This window comes from Dromiciops gliroides, chromosome 2, assembly GCF_019393635.1.
Source record: "Dromiciops gliroides isolate mDroGli1 chromosome 2, mDroGli1.pri, whole genome shotgun sequence".
In the NCBI taxonomy this organism is placed as follows: Eukaryota; Metazoa; Chordata; class Mammalia; order Microbiotheria; family Microbiotheriidae; genus Dromiciops; species Dromiciops gliroides.
Window position 1 is genome coordinate 240,353,152 of NC_057862.1, and position 21,053 is coordinate 240,374,204.

Genomic DNA, 21,053 nt, shown 5'->3' on the forward strand with positions numbered 1-21,053 from the left:
CAGTGATTGATACTCATAGTGATGACCTCAAGTAATCAAAGAAAGGTTCATTTATATTTAGTGGATTCTGATAAGCCATATATATATATTTTTTTTTTCAGGGCAAAGAGGGTTAAGTGACTTGCCAAGGGTCACACAGCTAGTAAGTGTCAAGTGTTTGAGGCCGAATTTGAACTCAGGTACTCCTGAATCCAAAGCTGGTGCTTTATCCACTGCACCACCTAGCTGTCCCCAATGTATTTTTTAAAAGATTTCCATCAAAACTATTTTTAAAAATTTTAATTAGTACTTAAAGGAGGCAACTTTCAATTAATGTATATAATCAATTCAATAAGCATTTTTAAAGCAGCTGTTGCCTGCATGGAACTCTGTTGGGGATGCTAAGAAGAAAATGAAAGACAGTCTCTACACTGAATATTTTATTCTCTGACAATGCCAAATAAGCAAACTCTATCTGGATTAACACCAATGTATCTTTAGCAAAGACTACACAAGAATCATTAGTCACACTATACTGTTCTTGGTTGTCACAAGCAAACTCCTAGTGGTAAAAGAATTGCATTTTTAAGAAATCCTATCTCTAATGAAAAACTTTTTAAAATATTTACTTTCGATTACAGCTTTAAAATTTTTCCCTTTTTAGCTGCTGCCAATGGTGAATTTCCTCAACTAGGTTTCTACACGTTCCAAAATATAAGGCTATGGAGAATGTGTGTGTGTGTGTGTGTATAAGTGTGTACAATGTGTCTATCTCCACAAGTGCACTCAGGCCTTCCTGTGGCCTTTGACAATGAAGGGGAAAAATATTCTGAAAGATGAAATGAAGTTTCACACATACACACACACACACACACACAAAAGAAAAGTTATACTGATTTTTAAAAATAGTCTATCAAATTTCACTGCCCTATTCCCCACACTAAAAATACCAACACTTTCTTCCATACATGCTTATACCACCGAGATGGGCTTGGCCTATGCACTTTGCTTCCCTGGCAACCCAGGGAGTGGTACATTGTGTTTTTCTTCCTATGCTGTCTTACCTTGGGAAAGAAAAAATATGTAAGATCTTTTCTCACGGTGTTAGAGAAACTTCAGAAACATTGACCAAAGGAACATTAATTAACATGCATACTTTAAATGTTGGACAAATTGATCATACAAAATATCACCAGTAAAAAGTTTGTATTTTGACACTTTCTTCATTTAAATCTCTAAAAAAAGTGTTATTTTTAATGAAAAATGAAACCTATAATTAAGACCCTCAAAATGGCATTTTAAATTCTGACTTATTTGCTATACAATCTTTACTTGAGATTAATTTTGAATAATGTTTTTTGGTTTTACATTACCTTTGATTCTAAATAAATGCTTCCCTCTCTCTATACCAGCAAAACCTTCACCTTGTAACAAAGGTTTTATATGGGGGAGAGGGAAGAGAGAACAAGTAAGCAAAATTAACCAACATATAAACCAAGTTTGATAATATGTACAATGTTCCACACCCAAAGTCCCCCACTTCTGAAAAGAAGAGAGGGTAGTATATTTTAACATCTCTTCTCTGGAGCCAAGTTGGTCAATTCAATTGCAAAGAGGTGGATTCTATTTCTTCTTTTTTTTTTACGCTGTTATAAATCATTGTGCATATTTTTTCTTGGTTCTGCCTGCTTCACTCCTATCAGTTCATATTAAGTCTGAGTACTTCTCTGAGTTTTCCAAATTCACCAATTCTGGAGCCCCATTAACATTCCACTACATTCATGAATACCTATTGTTTTTGTTTGTTTTGTTTTGTTTTGAGGGGCAAGGAAGGTTAAGTGACTTGCCCAGGGTCACACAGCTAGTGTCAAGTGTCTAAGGTCCGATTTGAAGTCAGGTCCTTCTGCATCCAGGACTGGTGCTTTAGCTACTGTGCTACCTAGCTGCCTCTTGAATACCTACTTGTTTAACCATTCCCCAATATTTGGCCACTTAGCTTTGTTCCCAGTCTTTTGCTACCACAAAAAGTGCTCCTGTGAATATTTTAGTGGACATAGGACTTTCATAACCCTCTTTGACTTCCTTGGGATGTATGCCTTGAATTAACACTTTGAAAGTTGAAGTGGCAGAAATAGAGCTGAGATTATAATAAAAATCAAGAATAAAGGTAGTTAAGTGTAATTGCTTCTTTACTATAAGACCACAAATTTTTTACTGTTAAAAGGAACTTCAAAGATTATCTAATTAAATTACCTTATATTAAAGATAGGGCAGCTAGGTGGTACAATGTATAGCATGCCAGGACTAGAGTCAAGAGGACCTGAGTTCAAATACTGCTTCAGACAATTACTAGCTGTGTTACCCTGAGCAAGTTACTTAACCCTGTTTGCCTCAGTTTCCTCATCTATAAAAATGAGCTGAAGAAGGAAATGGCAAATTGCTCCAGTATTTTTGCCAAGAAAACCCCAAAAGAGGTCACAAAGACTCAGACCCAAGTAATCAACTAAACAACAACAACAACAAAAACCCATATATTAAAGATGGTAAAACTGGGGGGCAGCTCAGTGGTGCAGTGGATAAAGCACTGGCCCTGGATTCAGGAGGACCTGAGTTCACACATTAGAATCCACATTTGGAATCTTAAATTACACAAAATCCAGCCTCAGACACTTGACATTTATTAGCTGTGTGACCCTGGACAAGTCACTTAACCCTCATTGCCCAGCCAAAAAAAAAAAAAAAAAGATGACAAAAGTGTTAGGAGCCTGCCTTTTTAGCAGAACATGGCAATATCACAATGATACTCAGTTACCTTCTAAAGCAAGGCTTTTTAATCTTTTTTTGGTCATGGACTCCTTTGGAAATCTAGTGAAATCTATAGACCCCTTCTCAGAATAGTGTTTTTAAATGCATAGAGTAAAATACATAGGATTACAAAGGAAATCATTTATATTGAACTAAAGATGTAATTTTTTTACCCATTCAAGTTCATGGACCCCTTGGAACTTATCCTCAGACCCCAAATTAAGAACCCTTGTTCTTAAGATTTAGAATAAGGGGAGTAGGGAGATTGTAAAGAATACTACATCTTATTTACCACCTTCAGAAAGGCATCAGGTCTCCAATGTTTAGTTTGACCAGACTGAGGGGTAACTTTCTGTTTATGAAAAGGGCAGAGCCCTTGCCATTTAAAGCCTTGGTCCTCAGTGAGCCATAGATAGAATCAAATAAGCAGACTCCCACCTCGAGGTCCTGGATTGATTGATGACATAGTGGGTGTGGTGTCCAAGGCTTTCTGAGAGAGGGGCTCTATCTCTTTCATGAGGATCCTTAATTCTACTGGTGTTTGATGGCCTGACTCCCTGTCTAGTTTCTCCTTCCCTGATCTGACCTGAAGATCTAATTACTCCCATGCCTATTTTTCATTCCCATACTTGTCATGCTTCTTACAATTCTTGCTTTCCACCCAAGTCCCACAAACCACTTTTACTCTTAGTTCCTGAGTAACATGAGCAAAATATGAGACTTGAATCCTGTTCTGCATCATAGCAACTATTCTTTAATAGCTCAAGGAATATCAACCTGTTATATCACTAGAGTCTAAGTGCTAGACTCCATGTTTTGGAGCAGGAAAAAAAATTGTTAAATTTGAAATGAGAGAGAGCAAAGCCAACAATAACAGCATCTTTACTCAAAAGGAGGCGAAGATCTTTTAAATCTCTTGATCCATCCATGCCCCAATGCATCAGCAATAGTCGAGTAAAGTTTCTGTTTAAATACCATTGCTTTCTCTATTATGCCACAGAAATCTCTTTAACCAGGAAGTTCACCAGACCCCTGACACCACAAACATTTGAAGTACCCTCTGCCCCTGTAGCTTCTTCCTCTGATTGACTTCTTTCCCCAAGAACTTCCATTTTATAGAAGAGGCCCAGGCCATTCATGTATTCATTTCTTTCCAGGGTACTCTTCTTATTCTTTGGACTTTCTTTTTACCATGCCCTGTGCTAGTTACATTCATCTCTGCCCCCCACACACACACACACACACTCTCCCACCACCACTTTTCAGTTTCCTTTTATTTTTTGTCTTCCCCCATCAGAATATAAACTCCGTGAGGGCAGAGACTCTTTCTGCTTGTATTTGTATTCCCAAGCATTTATGCTTAGCACACAGCTAGTACTCAAATAAATGCTTCTTGATTTGACTTACTTCAATTGACTGTTTATTTGGGCAAAATTCCCATATGTCATAATAGACCAAAGAAAATATGAGAACATCCCAGGATATGATGAATCTCAACATTTTACAGCTGGATATCATATTATTAAAACAAAATAATCTTTTCCAACAGCTGTGTTATATATAAATTCCTTCTAATTTGTGTTCTGCAATGTTATATTTATTGAAAAGCTCAAAGTAATTTCTTTTTTTAAAGCACCCCTAATATAGTCTCACAATAGTCCTTTAAGGGTTACAAAACATGAGAAAGAGAGATATTAAGTGTTAATTGACTGAATGACTGATTGAGGACCAAGTTTTAAATGGAGAGGACTTTGCTCTGTGAAGAAACTAAAATCTATCCCTGAATCTGGTCAATAAAAAGTTAATATTTCCTCAATGATTCAGTGCTTAATGGCCCATCTTTACTGATCTATACTGTCAAAGATTTGTTAGAAAAAGATAGTTAACCACAGTGTAGTCATAAAGCCACAATTGGAATGTTATAATTTTCATTCTTCAAGGATATAGTATATATCAGGTGGTAATTCCCTTTATCCATATAAAAATCAATCTTTTCTCTACATTCTTCATGGAATACTATGGCCAAAAAAATCATCATACTGTAGCCAACCTGGTGATAAGTTTGTCTGAACTCAACTTAGGAGGGTCCTCAGACTTACAGACATATCCATTCACCAAGAGCACCATCACTAGGAGCCAGGTGGCACAGTGGATAGAACACTGAACTTGGAATCAGAAAGAATCAAAGTTCAAAATTGGCCTTAGACACTTGTCAGCCAAATGATTTTGAGAAAATCACTTGACCTCAGTTTCCTCATTTGCAAAATAATAATAATAATAATAATAATAAATAGCATTTACCTTTCACGGCTCTTGTAATGATAAAATGAGATTATTTCAAAAGGACTTTGAACATACAGTGGATAGTGCTGGACTCAGGCTCAGAAGAACCAAGTTCATATCCGTTCTCAGACATTTGTCAGTTATGTGACCCTGAGCACAGTCACTTAAACTCTGACTCAGTTTCCTCATCTGCAAAAAAGGGGATAATTGATAGCAGCAATTTTCCAGGGTTTTTGTGAAATAAAGATAAAATATTTGTAAAATGCCTTGCAAATCTTAAAACCCTATATAAATGCTAGCTTTAGGTATAATTATTGCCATGCTTACACTTTAAGCCTTTCTTAGGTAGTTAGACCTGCCATAGTTTGAAATCTTCTGCCACAGCCTTCTATCAATTAATCAATAAGCATTTATTAAGTGCCTACTATGTGCCAAGCATTGTGCAGGCTTAGAATATAGGGCCATTTGCAAGCCACATTAAGATATCATTGTAGGACTTGAGTGAAAAAACAGCACTTCTTACCTGAAGAAAAGTCCTAATAGAGAAAAAGATAAAAAAAAAAAAACATTCTAAAATAATCACAGTCACAGAGCATGGATGATAATAATAATGGCATTATTATTATTTGTACATCACTTTAAGGTTGGCTAAAGCACTTTACACATTATCTCATTTGATCCTCACAACAACCCCATATGACAGATGCTATTATTATCTTCATTTTACAAATGAAGAAACTGAAGCTGAACAAAGGTTTGGAAATTCAGCCAGGGTTACACAGCTTATAAGTGTTTGAAACAGGATTCAAACTCAAGTCCTTCTGGCTCCACATCCAGCAATCCATCTATTACACCATCTTTTTCAACCTGAACAAGATCCCCTTCTCTAAAGTATAGTGATTTGTTGTTGTTGTTGTTCAGTCCTTTCAGTTGTGTCCAACTCTTCATGACCCCTTTCTTTGGGTTTTCTTAGCAAAAATACTGAAGTGGTTTGTCATTTCCTTCTACAGCTCAATTTACAGATTGAGGAAACTGAGGCAAACAGGATTAATTGACTTTCCCAGAGTCACACAGCTATTAAGCGTCTGAGGCCAGATTTCAACTCAAGATGAGTCTTCCTGACTCTAGGCCCAGCACTCTATCCATTACACCACCTAGTGGCCTATAATAGGTATCTACCAGTAGATTTATGGGGGCATTTTATGTAAGTACAGAACCAACACTGATAAAATCATAGGTCTTCAAAGTATTGATATTTTTCAAACTATGTTTTATGAAACCCAAGTATTTTTATGACGCATGAAAGTTTCAATTCCAGTTAATCATATGAAAAGGGGTGTCCTATCAGAGTGGCACATAAAACAAAAATGGAAAATATTGGATGTTGAAGGGGATGTGGGAAAACTGGGATGCTAATCCACTGTTGGTGGAGTGGGATCCAACCATTCTGGAGAGAAATTTGTAACTATGCCCAAAGGGCTATAGAACTGTGCATACCCTTTTTAAAAGTATTTTATTATTTTCCAGTTACATATAAGGATAGTTTTCAACATTTGTTTTCACAGGATTTTTAGTTCCAAATTTTTTCTCCCACCCTCCCTTCCCTCCCTCCTCCCCAAGATGGAAAGTAGTCTGATATAGGTTGTATATGTACAATCACATTAAACATATTTCTACATTGGTCATCTTATGAAAGAAGAATCAGAGCACAAGGGGAAAACCTCAAAAAAGAAGGGGGAAAAAGTCCAAAAGTAGCAACAGTATGGTTCAATCTGCATTCATAATTCACAGTTCTTTTTTCTGGATGTTGAGAAAATTTTCTATCATGAGTTCTTTAAAACTGTTTTGGATCATTGCATTGCTAAGAAGAGCCAAGTCTGTCACCATTGTTCATCACACAAGGTTGTTGTTACTGTGTACAATGTTCTCCTGGTTCTGCTCCTCTCAGTTAACATCAGTTCATGTAAGTCCTTCAAGTTTTCTCTGAATTCCTCCTGCTCATCATTTCTTATAGCACAATAGTATTCCATTACATTCATATACCACAACTTGTTTAGCTGTTCCCCTATTGATGGGCATTCCCTTGATATCCAATCCTTTGCCACCACAAAGAGAGCTGTGCATACCCTTTGATCCAGAAATACCACTGATGGGTTTATATCCCAAAGACATCCCCAAAAAGAGAAAAAGACCTATTTGTACAAAAATATATATAGCAGCTCTTTTCATGGTGGCTAAGAATTACAAATCAAAGAAATGCCCATAAATTAGGGAATGACTAAACAAGCTGTGGTTTATGAAGGCGATGGAAGCATTATTGTACTTTAAGAAATGATAAGCAGGATGATTTCAGAAAGGCCTGGAAAGACTTGTATGAACTGACATATAGTGAAGTGAGCAGAACCAAGAGAACATTGCACACAGAGATAGCAATACTGTTTGATAAAGAACTGTGAAAGATTTGACTAGACTTAACATATAAAGATCCAAGACAACTCCAAAGGACTATTGATGAAACATACTATCCACCTCCAAAGAAAGTATGTCTATTGATGGAACAGACTGAAGCATGTTATTTTTCACTTTCTTTCATTTTTTAAATCAAGTTTTCTTGTACAAAATGACAAATATGGTAATGTTTTACATAATCATACAGATAGAACCCATATATGATTGCTTTCCACTTCAGAGAGAGGGAAGGAGGGATAAAAATTGGAACCCAAACCCATAAATAAAAATGTTTATTACCCCCCAAAATTTAATTAAATTAAAAAAAAATTTTTAAATAATAAAAAGGGGTTTCCCCAACCACAGAAGGCCTCTCTAATCAGGCCTCAGCCCTATCCTCCCTTACCAACCTTTGACTCTTCTATATCACATCCTCTATTATTAGCACTACAATCTTTTCCTTATCATGACTGTTTAAGCAGTTACCTTCAATACATATCATTGACATACTTCAATACCCCTGTCACTTACAACTCTACTTTTAAATCAAGGAATTAAGAAATACGACTATTTAGTCAAGAATAAAATGATTTGAGAAGAAAACAAAGCAGAAGAATGTAGAAATGCCATCATATTGATACTTAAAAATATCTAATGGTAGCCATCTCTAGGGCAATGGTGAGGAAGAGGGAAGGAAAAAAAAGGAAATTCATTTATTTATTTATTTTTGGCCGGGCAATGAAAGTTAAGTGACTTGCCCAGGGTCACACAGCTAGTAAGTGTCAAGTGTTTGAGACCTTATTTGAACTCAGGTCCTCCTAAATCCAGGGCCAGTGCTTTATCCACTGTACCACCTAGCTGTACCTCCAAAAAGGAAATTTAAATAATAACTTTATTATATGTTTAAAAAGAATAGCGGGGGCAGCTAGGTGGTGCAGTGGATAGAGCACCAGCCCTGGAGTCAGGAGTACCTGAGTTCAAATCCAGCCTCAGACACTTAAAAAAAACCTTACTAGCTGTGTGACCCTGGGCAAGTCACTTAATCCCAATTGCCTCACTAAAAAAAAAAAGAATAGCAAGGTGGACATAATAGATTTGTAGTTTCATGTGCAATCACCTTTTATTAAACTGTTATGGAAATGCTTGTTTTATTACATAAATTACAAAAGCCAATTATTTTTTTCCAAGAAAACCCCATGAACAAAAGTCCATGGGGTCACATAGAGTCAGACATGGGAAATATTAGGGTTCTCTAGTGTTGGTACTGTATTGTTGTTGTCACTGAGTTGTTCAGTCATGGGTCGTTGTATATAAACAATATAGAGCACTGGGTTTAGAGCCCAGAAAATCTGAGTTTAAATTCAGCTTTAGATACATACTAGCCTTGTGACCCTGGGTAAGTCACTTAACCCCTATTTGCCTCAGTTCTTCCTCTGTATGGGGACACACTGGGAGAAGGAAATGGCAAACCACTCCAGTATCTTTTCCAAGAAAACCCCATGAACAAAAGTCCATGGGGTCACACAGAGTCAGACATGCAACTCAGCAACAATAACAATACAGTACCAACACTGGAGAACCCTAATTTTGCATGAAAATTGCAATTCTAGTAAGTCACCTAAGAAAGGGCTACTCCAACTACAGACAGACTCTCCAACCAGGCTACAACATCATCCTCCCTTACCAACCTTTGACTTTAACTCCCATACATCAGATCAGTAAGGTCTATAACCCTTCCTCTGTTCATAAGAGGGAGAGGCTACAAGAGTGAACATCCAACTTGTGTCATAATTCTGGCTATAACTGATATTCCCACCTCCCTACACCATTGCCTCCCTATGTGTCCATGTCCTTAAGTGCAAAGGTTGGCATTTATAATAAAGTTCCATCAATAAAATTTAACCCCAAAAGTGTTCTGTGGTCAAATTAGTTTGGAAAGTACTGCAATACTATATTCAACTTGCAGTAAGAAGGCAATAGGTCAGTACTCACATTGCTTAATTGAGCCTTTAGATTCACACAATAACCAAAAGTATAACCTTTCTCAAAATGTTTCATTCCACCTAATGAAAAAAACCCATTTTGCCTTGAATCAGAGGACTTAAAAATCCACTATAATTGGAAAACACACATCAGCCAAAACTTGGAAACAACATTTTTCCAATATCCAATTCAAACAGCCATGTACAACTCCATCACCTACATAGGGACTGAACCAAAATGCCTTACTTTTCTGTAGACGATCATATTTGGAGTAGTCTCTTCTGGATCAGCAATACCCACTGCACTCTGATCACTGGTTCCCTGAGCCATTTTGAAAGTCTTCACTCACTCTAGAAGGAAAATTGAAGATGAGATTACTTTATGCAAAAAAAAAAAAAAATTGAAAAAAAGAACTGTCTTTTGGCAAGTTCTAAGGAAAAAAACCACACAGATCTTTCTCCATTTTTCGTCCTGAAGTTTTTAAGGAATTATAAGGCAAGGATTGGTAAATAGTTTAGATACTACCATCCAAAGAGAAGCAGCATCTAATCCTGCCTCTACCATATTTAGCTGTGCAATGCTAAATAAGCCATCTAACTTTCATAACCTATCAGTGAAATTTACTTAGAATAATACTTGGGGAAACAAAGACTATGAATTAAAAACAAAATCAATCAATGAATAAGTTTTTATTAAGCTCAAAGAGCTTATATTCTAATGGGATATAATTTCCACATTATATATGTACACATATACATAATACACTTTCATATGCATATGTGTGTATCATGTGCATATAAAAGGTAACCACAGGTATAAAGTTACTAAAGCAACTGGAGGTGAAATAGAAACCAGACAAAAGTTTCCTTCCTTCCTTCCTTCCTTCCTTCCTTCCTTCCTTCCTTCCTTCCTTCCTTCCTTCCTTCCTTCCTTCCTTCCTTCCTTCCTTCCTTCCTTCCTTCCTTCCTTCCTTCCTTCCTCTTCTTGCTTTATCTCATCTTATCCCAGGGATTCAATTCTATGTAGATGATTCTCACATCTGTTTTTCTGGCCCTAATTTCTCTCCTGACTTCCAGTCTTGTATCTCCTACTACCTATTGGACATCTCGAGCTGGACATCCCATAGACATTTTGAATTCAACATTTCCAAAAATGAACAGATTATCTTTCCCCCTAAACCCTCTCCTCTTCCAAACTTATCAATTACTAGATACCATCCTCTCAGACACCAAGTTTCACAACCTTTGTGTCATCCTCAACGCGCTTTTTCTCACTCCTCACATCCAATCTGTTGACAAATTCCATCAATTCTACCTTCAAATCACCCTTCTCTCCTTTAACAGTGTTGCTAGCTTGCTATAGCCCTTATCACCTCATGCCTGGACTTTTGCAATTGTCTTCCCATTCTAATCCACCTTCCTCTTAGCTGCCAAAGTGATCTTTGTAGAGTTTAAGCCTGATGATGTCAACCCCTTACTCAACCCCAGTGTTTGGTTTTTAATGTCTTTCACAAACTTGTCTCTTCCTACCTTCCCAGTCCCCTTTGAACTTCAATTCTCTCCACATATTCTATGGACAAATGGCACTGGCTTCCTTTCTGTTCTTTGTTTGTGACACTCTCTCTGTCCCTTTTCACTACAGGTCTGAAATGCTCTGCCTCCTTATCTCCAACTCTTAACAACCCTGGATTCCATCCAGTCCCAAATACAATCGCATTTTTGTTGTTGTTGTTGTTGTTTTTGATGAGGCAATTGGGGTTAAGTGACTTGCCTAGGGTCACACAGCTAGTAAGTGTTAAGTATCTGAGGCTGGATTTGAACTCAGGTCCTCCTGACTCCAGGGCCAGTGCTCTATCCACTGTGCCACCTAGCTGCCCCTACAATTGCACTTTTTAAAAGAGGCATTTCCTGGTCCCCTTAAATGCTAATGCTTTTCTTCCAAGAGTACCTCTAACTTTTTCCTGCATATATACTAAATGTACATAGTTGTTTGTATACTGTCTCCCTCACTGGAATTTGAACTCCTAGAGGGAGGAAATAAAAAAGAGAGGAAGGAAGAAAAGAAGAAAAAGAGAGAGAGAGGGAGGGAGGGATGAACAAATGAACAAATTAACGAATGAATAAACTTATTAAATGTCTACTCTGTATAGGGCAGCTAGGTGGTAAAGTGAATAGAGTGCCAGGCCTGGAGTCAGGAAGACTCATGTTCATAAGTTCAAATCTGGCCTCAGACACATACTAGCTGTGTAACCCTGGGCAAGTTACAATGAGCTGGAGAAGGGAAACATCAAATCACTCCAGTACCTTTGCCAAGAAAACCCCAAATGGGGTCATGAAGAGTCAGACATGACTGAACAAAAAACTAAACAACATGCTCCAGACACTGCACTAAGCACTTTGCAAGCTCTATCCACTGCATCACCTAAGTGGGAGTCAAGATGAGATCTTCTGGATCCAAACTTAATGATCTTTTTCACTCCCCCATCTCTAATGATCCTTTATCAACTATAATTATTGTATAATGGTCATATTCTTCCTCTTAAGTAAATTCTAAACTTCAGGAGGTTTGAAACTGTATACTAATTATCTTTTGTATCTCCTTCAATAACAGTGATTTGGACATCATAGACACAATAAATAAGTGCTAAATGAAGATATGAATAAAAATAATCTCTTCCCCTTTATTAGTTAGAATATAAAAACTTCTGAGTGCAAAAGGGGGTCATAAACATAGTCTTATTTACCCATCACTTAATTTTTAAAATCAACATATCTGTAAAAGCCTACTACAACGCGTCATTGCAGGAAAGGGATGATAACCACAACTCTTTGAAGACTTTGCTGGTGAAGTACAAAATGTGATAGATTCTACCATTGGTGTAAAGGTTAAGTACAATCCTCGCAACAAACAATATATTTTTTAAGGACCAGTCTGACTAAGTACAGAGGAAATGAGCCTATATACCAAGTGATTAATTATTTGGTCATAGCAGCCTATAAAACAAAAATCCACTATGGCCCCCAGTCCTTTGCTTTCTCTTTCCACTGGGTACAGTGACAGTGGCAGAATGATGAAAAAGGGCACAGAGGAGGCTAATAATTACAGTTTCTTTACTTTCTATAACTATTAACTTGGCTATTGGTATCCAAAATGTGATCCAGCGACAAACAGAAGCATACACTACCATAAGGAGGAAACTTTATATAAGACCGCTATGTAGCCATAACTTTAATGAAGAAACCAAAAAACCCTAGAAAGTGCCTCAATCAGCAACCACTTGATCTCTGTGATGGTGATAGTATTCATTTCTTTTTTTTTAAGTTTTAATTTAGTATTTTATTTTCCCCCAATTACATGTAAAAACAATTTTCAACATTTATTTTTAAAATTGAGTTCCAAATTGTCTCCCTCTCTCCACCCCTTATTGAGAATGCAAGCAATTTGATATTGGTTATACATGTGCAGTCATGCAAAACATATTTCCATATTAGTCATGTTGTAAAAGAAAACAGACCAGGGGGGCAGCTAGGTGGCACAGTGGATAAAGCACTGGCCCTGGATTCAGGAGGACCTGAGTTCAAATCCGGCCTCAGATACTTGACACTTACTAGCTGTGTGACCCTGGGCAAGTCACTTAACCCTCATTGCCCCCCCACACACACACAGACACAAACACAGACAAACAGACCAAAATAAAAACCTAATAATAATAAAGAAAATTTTAAAATGCTTCAATTTATATTCAGACTCCATCAGTTCCATCCTATTTCTCCCCTATTTATTATATTCTCTTTCTCCTTTCACCCTGTCCCTCCTCAGTGTTTTGCTTCTGACTCCTGCTTCCCCAAATCTGCCCTCCCTTCTATGAGCACTCCCCACTTTTCTAATCTTCTTCCCCTCCTACTTTCCTGTGGGGTAAGATAGATTTCTATACCCAATTGAATGTGTATGTTAATTGCTTTTTGAGCCAATTCTAATGAATAAGGTTCAGCTGTTGCCAGCCGCCTCCTCATCTTCCCCACCACTGTAAAAGCTCTTTTGTGCCTCTTATGTCAGATAACTTACCCCATTTTGCCTCTCCCTTTCACTTTCTACCAGTGCATTCCTCTCTCATCCCTTAATTCTATTTTTTAGATATTGTTCCATCATATTCAATTCACACTTGTCCCTTTTGTGTATATATACTCCCTCTAGCTGCCCTAACAATAAAAAAGTTCTTATGAGCTATAAGTATCATCTTCCCATGTTTGAATGTAAAAACTTTAACCTTATTTAGTCCCTTATGATTTCCTTTTTCTGTTTACTTTTCTCTGCTTCCCCAGTTCAGTATTTGAAAGTGAAATTTTCTATTCAGATCTGGTCTTTTCATCAGGAATGCTTGAAAGTCCTCTATTTTATTGAATATCCATCCCTCCCTCCTCCCCCAAGGATTATACCTGGTTTTACTGGGTAAGTGATTCTTGATTTTAATCCTGGCTCCTCTGACCTCTGGAATATTATTTTTCCAAGCCCTCCAATCCTTTAATGTAAAAGCTGCTAAATCATGTTTTATCCTGACTGTGGCTCCATGATATTTGAATTGTTTCTTTCTGGCTGCTTGCAATATTTTCTCCTTGACCTGGGAATTCTGGAATTTGGCTATAATATTCCTAGGAGCTTTCATTTTGAGATCTCTTTCAGGAAGTGATCGGTGGATTATTTCAGTTTCTGTTTCACCCTCTGGTTCTAGAATGTCAAGGCAATTTTACTAGATAATTTTTTGAAATAAGATGTCTAGGCTCTTTTTTTGATCATCACTTTCAGGAAGTTCAATAATTTTTAAATTATCTCTCCCAGATCTATTTTATAGGTCAGTTGTTTTTCCAATGAGATATTTTACATAGTCTTCTATTTTTTTCATTCTTTTTGTTTTGTAATGTTGTTTCTTAATATCTCATAGAGTCATTAACTTCTACTTCCTCAATTCCAATTTTTAAAGAGTCATTTTATTTAGTGAGTTTTTGTACTTCTTTATCCATTTGGCCAATCTTACTTTTTAAAGACTTCTTTTTATCAGTGAATTTTTGTGCCTCTTTTTCTATTTGACCAATTCTGCTTTTTAAGGCATTCTTCTCATCATTAGATTTTTGTACCTCTTTTGCCATTTGGCGTATTCTATTTTTTAAGGTATTATTTTCTTCAGTATTTTTTGTCTCCTTTACCAAGTTTTTTACTTTTTTTCATGATTTTCTTGCATCACTCTTATCTCTCTTCCAAATTTTTCCTCTCCCTCTCTTACTTGACTTTTAAAATCCTTTTTGAGCTCTTCCATGGCCTGAGACCAATTCATATATTTATAAGGCTTTGGATGTGGGAGTTTTGACTTTGTTGTCTTCTTTTGAGTGTGTGTTTTGATCTTCCTTGTCACCACAGTAATTTTCTATAGTCAGAATTTTTCCTGTTGTTTGCTCATTTTTTCCAGTCTATTTCCTCACTTTTAACTCTTTGTTAAAGTAGGGCTCTGCTTCCAGCGTGAAAGGTGCACTGCCCCAAGCCTCAGGGGTTTTGTGCAAGTATTTTCAGAAATGCTTCTAGGAACCTGTAAGTTTTCAGTTCTTTCAAGGTGGTATGAACAGAGAAAAGATGTGTTTACTACTCTCCTGGCCTGTGGTCTGATCTGTGAAAGACCACATGCATTCTTTTCTGCCCCAGAGCTGTGACCACAATCCCTGCTCCCCTATAGCCACAAGCTCTGATGTGCTGGTGCTCCTCCTCACCCTGGAACTGCTACACAGGACTGTGACCCAGATCCAAGTATGGGCAAAGCAACAGAGTCCTGTCCCCAGTGCCAGCAAAGAGACCCCTTCTTCTGACAAGTTATTTGACCCCCTTAACATCTGTGGGCTGAGAGTTTCAGAAGTATCCACTGCCACTGATGATTCAGTGGATCCCAAGGCCTTCTCCTGGTTTTCTGTGTCCCAGTCTGCGCAGCCACAGACCATGCTGGACTGGGTCCAACTCTCACACTGGTGCAATATACCTTTCTTGACAACCTTCTAAGTTGTCTTGGGCTGGAAAATTGTTTCACCCTATCCTTTTGTGGGTTCTACTGCTCTAGAACTTGTTTGGGGGCATTATTTAAAGGTGGCATGAGAGGTTTTGGGAAGAGCTCAGATAAATACTGCCTTTTCTCTGCCATCTTGCCTCCACCTCCAGTTAATATTAATTCTTTTTTTTTCTTTTCTTTTTCTTTTTTTTTTTTGTGTGAGGCAATTGGGGTTAAGTGACTTGCCTAGGGTCACACAGCTAGTAAATGTTAAGTGTCTGAGGCTGGATTTGAACTGAAGTCCTCCTGACTCCAGAGCCAGTGCTCTATCCACTGTGCCACCTAGCTGCCCCACTTGATGTTAATTTCAAACAAGAGTTCTTAACCTGGAGTCTACCGATTGATTAGTTCAGTGTACAGAATAGAAAATCCAGGTTCTAGTTTTGGCTTCCCTGAGAACTAATTTCAAAATCTAAGCAAATCACTTATCTTTCCACATGTAGATTTCCCTAATGAACTGTCACTCATTTATATGGTGCTTTATAATTTAAAAATCACTTTGATCCCAATTCTATGAGATTGGTAGTGCAAATATCATCATCCCCATTTTATAGATTAAGAAGTTAGGAGAAATTAATTTTCCTGCCTGCCATCACACAGCTAATAAAGAGAAGAGACAAGATTTTGTCTCAGTTTTTTTCCATTGCAGGTCTAGTCATTTCCACTTCCTTAGCGGTTCTCAAACTTTTTGCTTTCAGGACTATTTATACTCTTAAAAATGACTGAGGACCTCAAAAGCCTTTGTTTATGTGGTTCTATCTATCAATATTTGCCCTATTAGAAATTAAAACAGATAAATTCTTAAAATGTTTTATTTCATTTTAAAATAACAATAATGACATGTTAATATAAATAACATTATTGCCCTCAAAAAACCCTATATTTTCCAAAAAACAATTAGTGAGAAAAATGGCATTGTTTTTACATATTTGCAAGTTGCTTTAATGTCTAGCTTAATAGAAAACAGTTGAATCCTCAGCTATGCTTATGTACTCAATCTATTGTTTTGGGTGAAGTCTATGAAGAAAACACAGCCTTACACAGATACATAGTTGGAAAAGGAAGGAGTATTTTACTAGGAAAAATGTCTTAGTATTATCATGAAAGTAGTTTTCACCTCTGTTACAACTAGGGGTCCTGAGAAAACACTTTGAGAACCACTACACTATACCATTAGAGGTAAAAAGAACACCATGCCAGGAAAGTTTTCCCAGCTCTGCTCCAACTACTGACCTCCCTTTTAAGTCCCAACTAAAATCTCACTTTCTACTGGAAGCCTTCCACAATAACACCTTTCTTCTGTTAATTATTTCCTATTTATACTGTATATAGTTTGCTTTGTATATATTTATTTGCATGTTGTCTCTCCCATTAGATTATAAGCTCCTTGAAGACAGGGACTATTTTTTGCCTCCTTTTGTTTTCCCAGCATTTAGCACAGTACCTGGTGTTTAATATTGAAGGGCTTAACAAATGTTTATTGATTGATTTATTTACCCTCTCATTTTACTGATAAGAAAACTTAAGCCAAGAGAGGTGAAACAATTTGACCAAAGTCAGATAGCTAGTTAATGGTAGAGTTCAAGCTAAAAAATAGAACTAACTGCTCTCCAGCCTAACTTAGAGATATTAACTTCAACTTGCCTTCCCCCACCCCAAAAAAAGCTACAGAAAAGTAAATGCAAAACTATAATAAAACATAAAATTCTAATTAAAAGAAAGTGGTTCTAAAAGTTTGGGTCTAGTGAAATTAAGGTAACAGATTAGACAAATTTAAATTCAATTATTTTTCTCTTACAGTTTTAAAATGTGCTATTTAAAGGAAAGGAATAGAGTATAAACTGACTCATGTGGGAAGTTTTTCAAGTTTAGTAATACAGAAATGTAAGAATAGAATCCCACACATAAAATATACATGAGTTTTGTAAATCATTACAGCAACAAATTTTAAATTAAAAATAACACACCAAGGATAATGTCTATAAAATACTTTTAAGCTTAGGTGAAAGACATATGTGTTCAAATAGAAAGATAACATTAGAAGAGTTTTAGCAGATTCCTATAGGAATTCCCTCCTAGGGAAGTGTTTGTCCTAGAAGTCAGAGCAGAAGAAACCTCAGAGATTTAAGCCAACCCTCCTCATTTAAAAAAGGAGGAAACAGAGGCTCCCAGAGGTTTGAAACAACTCTACCATACAACTAGTCAATGGCAGAGCTAAGACCAACACCCAGGATCATAACTCTAGCCAGTCTGGACATTCCAGAAGCCTATGCCATATGTTTCCTACTCTGGGTCTGTATGTGTATGTGTGTATATGTATATGTATATGTGCATGTGTATACAGGTATATGTGTGTACATATACACATAGTATGTATAGATTATTTACACACACACACACACACACACACACATATATATGCACATATATACACCTCCCTTATTCGACTGTTAGCTACTCAAGGGCAAAGGACAACATCCTTCTTGTCTTGGATTCTTCCTCAGCAGCTGAATAGAATGCTTACAAGTACTAAATTTGTTAACTTTTTAATGAATCAGTGTCTCCAGATTCTTCTGGCTTTGCTCATCCATGATACAAAATTTATTTTTGAAAGGAAATTTATAGTCAGAATTTGTTTGAAGCTAGTCATACTTTGGGGTTAAGGTATACCAACATTCCTCATTTTCCTGCAATGTACCAAGTGGACTTTTGTTGTTGCTGTCGTTGTTCAGTCTGTTAGTCAAGTCTGACTCTTTGTGACCCCATAGACTTTATTAGGCAAGGATACTGAAGTGGTTTGCATTTCCTTCTCCTGATCATTTTACAGAGGAGGAACTGAGGCAAATAGGAGTTTAGTGACTTTCCCAGGATTACACAGCTTGTAAGGACAGATTTAAACTCAGATCTTCCTGATTCCAAGCCCAGTGCTCTATCCACTATATCACCTACTTGCCCCCACCACATGGACTACCTTCTCCCTAAACTACCAACCCTCCTTCTGTAAAGGATCTTCTGAAATACCATGAATCCTAGAAATCCTGTCTTGTTACATCATTTATAGGACATACTTTAATCATAGAACAGTTTCTATTGGGTTCCTTACACCTTCATTCTACATTAATTAACATTATTTGCTTTGACTTAAGTCACAACACACTTTGAGGGGTAAGAACAGATCAGTAATGCTAAGTACACAAAACTACTAATAAGCTCACCTACCAGGGCATGTTTATCACTCCCTTATGTGTCAGCAAGCAGAAACATCAAGGGGGAAGAAGAAGAGAATGACAGTCCAAAAGAGTAGATGATGCTCATGCTGAAGCAAAGTATGCCAACTTCCTACATGCCCAGGACATTCATTAGTTCTATGAAAACTTATATGGGGGGTAGCTAGGTGGCACAGTGGATAAAGCACCGGCCCTGGATTCAGGAGGACCTGAGTTCAAATCTGACCTCAGACACTAACACTTACTAGCTGTGTGAACCTGGGCAAGTCACTTAACCCTCATTGTCCCACCAAAAAAAATAAAACCTTATATGCCTGGAACCTAGTAATCACAGAACCCCTTTCCATGACATTCTAACAAGTATAATCTTAACACCACTTTAGTAACTCAAAGATTTTGAAAGTAAGGTGACAACAGCTCTCCAACCCAATGAACAAATTGCATACCACTGTTGTTCACAGAGTAGCTAATCAGAAGAAAGGAATTTCATTCCTTACAACTGAGATGCCCTAGGCAAGTTCCTTCATTCTATTTCCTAGCACATCAGGTTAATCCACTCCTCCACACCCCCTGAACCTCAAATATCTAAATTAATGGAACCCTTTCTGAGTTACTATAGGCATCTTATAGCCTTATCGAAAACCACCACAACAAAAGCAAACAGATTTTTAAGAGTAACAGGGGAGTGGCCAATGAGCCCAGTGCTTATGAGCATTCATGGTGTGCTGAGTTGATGTCATCCCCAAGTGGACTGTGAAACAGATACAGACATTTTGTGACTGATGCGGTCTGCTAACCACATGATGAGGAGCTGGACTGCTGATTGGCTGTGTACTTGGAATAGGAGTACACTAAAATGGGTCCTAACTAACCAGGGCCAGTTTCTCAGTCAAACTCATTCAGTCAACTATGACAGAGTCAAAAATATTCATTAAGCATTTTCTACATACCAGACTGCTAAGTCAATTACTTAATCAGTCAATAAATATTTACTAAGCACCTACTACGTGCCATGAACTGTACTAAGTACAGAAGACACAAAGAAAGGTAAGACAATTCTTACTTTCAAGGAACTCATAGACTAATGGGGCAGACAACCCGAAAATAACTATGTTGTTGCTGTTCAGTCATTTTCAATCATGTCCAATTTTTTATGACCCCATTTGGGCTTTTCTTGGCAAAGATACTGGAATGGTTTGCCATTTCCTTCTCTGGCTCATTTTACAGAAGAGGAAACTGAGGCAAACATGGATAAGTGATTTGCCTAAGGTCACATATAGTAGGTGTCTGAGGATAGATTTGAACTCACAAAGATGAGTCTTCCTAGTGGTACTGTGCCACCTTGCTGCCCAGATAACTATATATAAACAAGCTAGATACAGAATCAATTGAAAAGAAAAATAAAAAAGAAAGTTTCTGCTCTCAAGGAGGAGGACATGCTGATACATGTAAAATATAGACACAGAGCAGATTGAAAATAACCTTAATGGGAATGGCAACAGTAGCTGGACGAACCAAGAAAGACCTCCTGGAGGAGGTGGCATTTAAGGCCAGTCTAGAAGGAAGCCAGGGATTCTAAGAAGCAGATATTAATATGACAAGGGAAACAATGTAGGCATAGGGGACACCTAGTGCAAAGAAAGGCTCAGGTTGTGCCAAACAGAAGATTTTATAGTTGATCCCACAGGCAGTAGGCATTGAGTAGATGAGTGACATGATCAGACCTTCTCTTCGGGAAAATCACCTTAGCAGCTGTGTGGAGCATAGACTGGAATGGGAAGAGACTCAAAGCAGGGAAAGCTGACAAAGAGCACGTCTGGAAGCCGAAGGCCACACTAGACAGATTCGAATCACCGTCAGAACGCTAGGAAAAGAGGATTTCAATTAAGCATATGCAGTTATGGCACATAAACCCATAAACCCATAGAAATAAAAACCAAATTGGTTTGAGTCAGCTGGATGATAATGAAATAAAAATAATTCTCACAGGTCTCAAGACTTTCCAGGAAAAAAAAAGAGTTTTATTTAACCAACAGCAGCAGAACCCACCATTTGAAGGACAAAATGTATCCTGAAGTACCTTTTTTTTTTTTTTTTTGACAGTTTCTTCCTATTTTGCCTGGGCTAGAAATGCAATGGCCACTCATGGCCCAAATCTACTGACGACCAGCACAAAAGCTTGGATCTATTCTGTTTCTTATCTGGGTCAGTTTGTTTCTCCTTGGGCAGCCTGGTAGCCCCTT

The 21,053-nt window shown here is 37.4% G+C and overlaps 1 protein-coding gene across 4 annotated transcripts in view; it reads right to left on the reverse strand.

Moving 5' to 3' along the window:
- RGS6 (regulator of G protein signaling 6) overlaps positions 1-21,053 on the reverse strand; it is a 717,500-nt gene that overhangs the window by 672,577 nt on the left and 23,870 nt on the right. For all 4 annotated transcript variants that reach the window (XM_043985441.1, XM_043985440.1, XM_043985443.1 and 1 more), the window contains exon 2: positions 9,745-9,848. In XM_043985441.1, the coding sequence (XP_043841376.1) occupies positions 9,745-9,828 (84 nt within the window). In that variant the 5' untranslated portion in view covers positions 9,829-9,848. The remainder of the gene's footprint in view (positions 1-9,744; positions 9,849-21,053) is intronic.